The sequence below is a fragment of the Bidens hawaiensis genome, unplaced genomic scaffold (genome assembly GCF_021521415.1).
Source record: "Bidens hawaiensis isolate Kalapana, Puna unplaced genomic scaffold, B.hawaiensis_p1.1 tig00028291_1, whole genome shotgun sequence".
In the NCBI taxonomy this organism is placed as follows: Eukaryota; Viridiplantae; Streptophyta; class Magnoliopsida; order Asterales; family Asteraceae; genus Bidens; species Bidens hawaiensis.
In genome coordinates this window covers 96,433-99,607 of record NW_027505117.1, presented here as the reverse complement: position 1 = coordinate 99,607, position 3,175 = coordinate 96,433, and the positions used below count along the sequence as shown (strand labels likewise).

Below are 3,175 nucleotides of genomic sequence, written 5' to 3'. Positions count from 1 at the left end.
TCTTGTTTCGACAAGTTTGTTTTTTTTTTATAAAAATCTTATCTTAGTTCCTAAAATAGAAATAGATATCGGTGTGATGGTTGTTAAGGCGTTCTTTATCGATACTTATATTTATACTATATATAATATAGGAGTTACAACCAAATTAAAGCAGTAGATTTTAAGAGTTTCACAATTTTTTAAGCATATATCACAACTTTAAAGAGAGTTAAAGTTGTCATTATAACATTTTAAATATCACTTAACATTCATATTTATCCAAGATAATTACAATTTTAGTTTCTCTACTTTAATCATTTTTTTAAAATTTAGCGAATAGTTACAAATTTAACATCTATCTTTTACATGTCTACTCTTTTTAATTTCACTTTTAACCTAACTTTCCTCACGATTTTTAAACGATCATAAACTTTTCGTACGTTAATATTTTTTTTAAAAAATTGCACCATAAAAACGTCAATTTCAGTCTAATTAATTTTGAGTATTGTATTGCCATAGTTTGTTTTAGTTATAAAAAAATAACATTTTATGTATAGGTATTTGTGGCCCGGTTTTGATGGTTAAACCGTGAGTCAAATCGTAAGCAACGGTATTTTGCCGTCGAAAACTGAAACCGGACCGTTGAAAATTGTAACCAACCAAACCGAATCATTACCAACGGGTTGTTCCGATTTGATTTGTACTTCAATAATAAATTAAGTTTAAAATAATAAAAATTAATCTACCTATACCAACAAATGGTTTTATAGTTTCAAACATAATAATAAACATCGATTAATCTATTATGTGATTACTAAGGATTTAACATACTAAATTGATTATCGAACCTTTTTCCAAATCCAATATGCCTGTCTGCGCCTAAGCATATGATCTCAATAAAAAAAGATTTATTAAAAAAAGTCATCAAAAAATGTATCAAACAATCCACATAAACAAACCTAGAAACATAAACTTCTTCTAAAAAAAACACATGTTACAGTAAGGAAAAAAAAATTAATCATCTTCATCTTGATTCATTACCTTCTAAATCTGCCTGTTTTGCTTTGTGTGTCATAGAATACCTAAAATAATGATCCCAATCATGCTTCTCAACTGACCCAAACAAAAAATATTTCCAACTAAGCCTCTCATCAAACTCATAACTTGTAGTCTTGTTTGTCACATTTTCAATAACATCAAGAACTTTACTAACACTCACATCAAATGCATCTTTAAACCTCTCCAATTTCGACTTCGGGTCAGCGTAAACCACCGTCGGGATCAATCGAATCACTTCGATCCTCATTTCCGCTACCTTCCTAGCCGATATCCGAGATAACACATGTTCAATGCTAACATTCTTGTTCCTCACATCATCCTCATTGATCAAAACCGAATACTTATCGAATTCTTTTGGTAAATGCCATAAGTATTGCACGTAAGCCGACCCCGGGTTGAAAAACACCGGAATACACCCCGCGAGGATTGAGTCAAACGTTGACCGACGGGTGAATGAGTCACCCGGAGGTTGTAGACAAAATACCGAGTTTTGAAATAGTTTCATCACGTCGATTGGTTGGTAACATTTTAAATTTTCGTTTGAGCAACGTATTATTCGACATTTTGTCGAATCTATACATTGCTGGATTATCTCCTCCCGATATGAGTCTTCCATGTCAGGACGAGGGGCACCAGCGAAGGAAAACAATGCTCTTCGCCGGTGCCTCCTCATCTTCCCTTGCCACTCGGCAATATCATTATCGCTTTTTGGATGGAAATATGTCGGGTATGGTATACCGAAATTGTTACTATGCCACGGGCTTTTCTCGATCGTTAAAGTCGTCATGTTTTTGAACTCGGGTAGTAACATTAACTTGTTCCCCCACGCCTCGTCCTCGTCGACCTCCCTTCGAAATTCCCAAATTACCCTTCCCGCGACAATAAAGTGGTTTTTACCGTCGTACGGCTTCCACTCGGGTTGTTCGCGTAACCACTCGGCTAAATCAATCGCTAACGCGTCACGAGTGGAGACGTTATGATCAAACAAATACCTCCAAACATCGAGTCCAGCGTAATACGGGACGTAAATCGCGGACGCGACCGATGACTCATTCGTTAAACAATCGTAATTTTTCATTCGATTATGAAAAATCGGTTCCAACATAAATTGATTTGTTGCGTACCATCCGGATTTCGAGAACACCCTCTGGGGGTTCTCGAGATTCGGGCCCATCCCACTATTATCAATAAATGGACAAATGTTTTGCCACTTGTTAAACAACTGGCAATCGTCGAGGATATCATCATTAAACCTCGACGGAAGATCGTACATATAAATATACCTACCCGAACACGTCCGCCTATTTCGGTACCGAATTTTTCCCAACTTTTCGGATACTTTCTCGACATTCGTTTCGTTCTTCTTCTCTTTCCCCTTGTCCTTCTTCTCCGGTTTCGGTTTAATCTTTTTAAGTATCGGTTCCAATTCGTTTTCGAGGGCGCGCAATTGAGCCGTGTCGTGAAGCCAGTCGACGGGCTCATTGTCGGTTTGGGAATGAGTGGTTTTTTGGGTTGTTTCGATGATTTCGACGGGGCTTGTTTCGGGTTGGAAGGTGGATAGATTGTACCATTTAGCATTGTGGATCATGAAATACCAACATATGAAGAATACACAAAGCACTAGCCATATTTTGCAACGGCATCTTGGCGTTTGGTCCATTTTTCTTCATGTAACAATTATTATTTAGGTCATCGGAATATTAGATACAAAGGTTGTTGAGTTGCAACAAATATGGTGGATGATAGGATTGTTTGCATGAACGAGTCAATTTGGAATTAAGGAAACACAAATTTATGAATTTTTATTTTATTTAATAGTTGTTTTGTCAAAAAAAAAAATGTTAATGCAAAACAATGGTTTTCTTTTAAAATTGAACGTTTCATGTTATTATTATTCATTAATTACAATTTTGTTATTCTATGTAACTTACGTTAGTTTTCAAATTTACTGTTTTTCTTTACCACTAAATAACAAAATATGCCATTTTAATAGCTTTTTACTTTTATTTTTCTTTTCATTTTTTTATGTCCTATTCTTTCATTATTTTCATCATTTTAATAAACTTATAGGAATTTTTTAAACAAATTATTGTTTAAAAAGGCAATCGTTTAATTATTTTTATCTAGTTTTATTTTT

General features: G+C 34.6%; 1 protein-coding gene across 1 annotated transcript; it reads right to left on the bottom strand.

Moving 5' to 3' along the window:
* Positions 1-851: 851 nt before the first annotated feature.
* On the bottom strand, positions 852-2,768 carry LOC143610839 (xyloglucan galactosyltransferase KATAMARI1 homolog). Its single transcript, XM_077085209.1, has one exon. The coding sequence runs from the start codon at positions 2,696-2,698 to the stop codon at positions 1,004-1,006; it is 1,695 nt and encodes a 564-aa protein (XP_076941324.1). The 5' UTR covers positions 2,699-2,768; the 3' UTR covers positions 852-1,003.
* Positions 2,769-3,175: the final 407 nt, after the last annotated feature.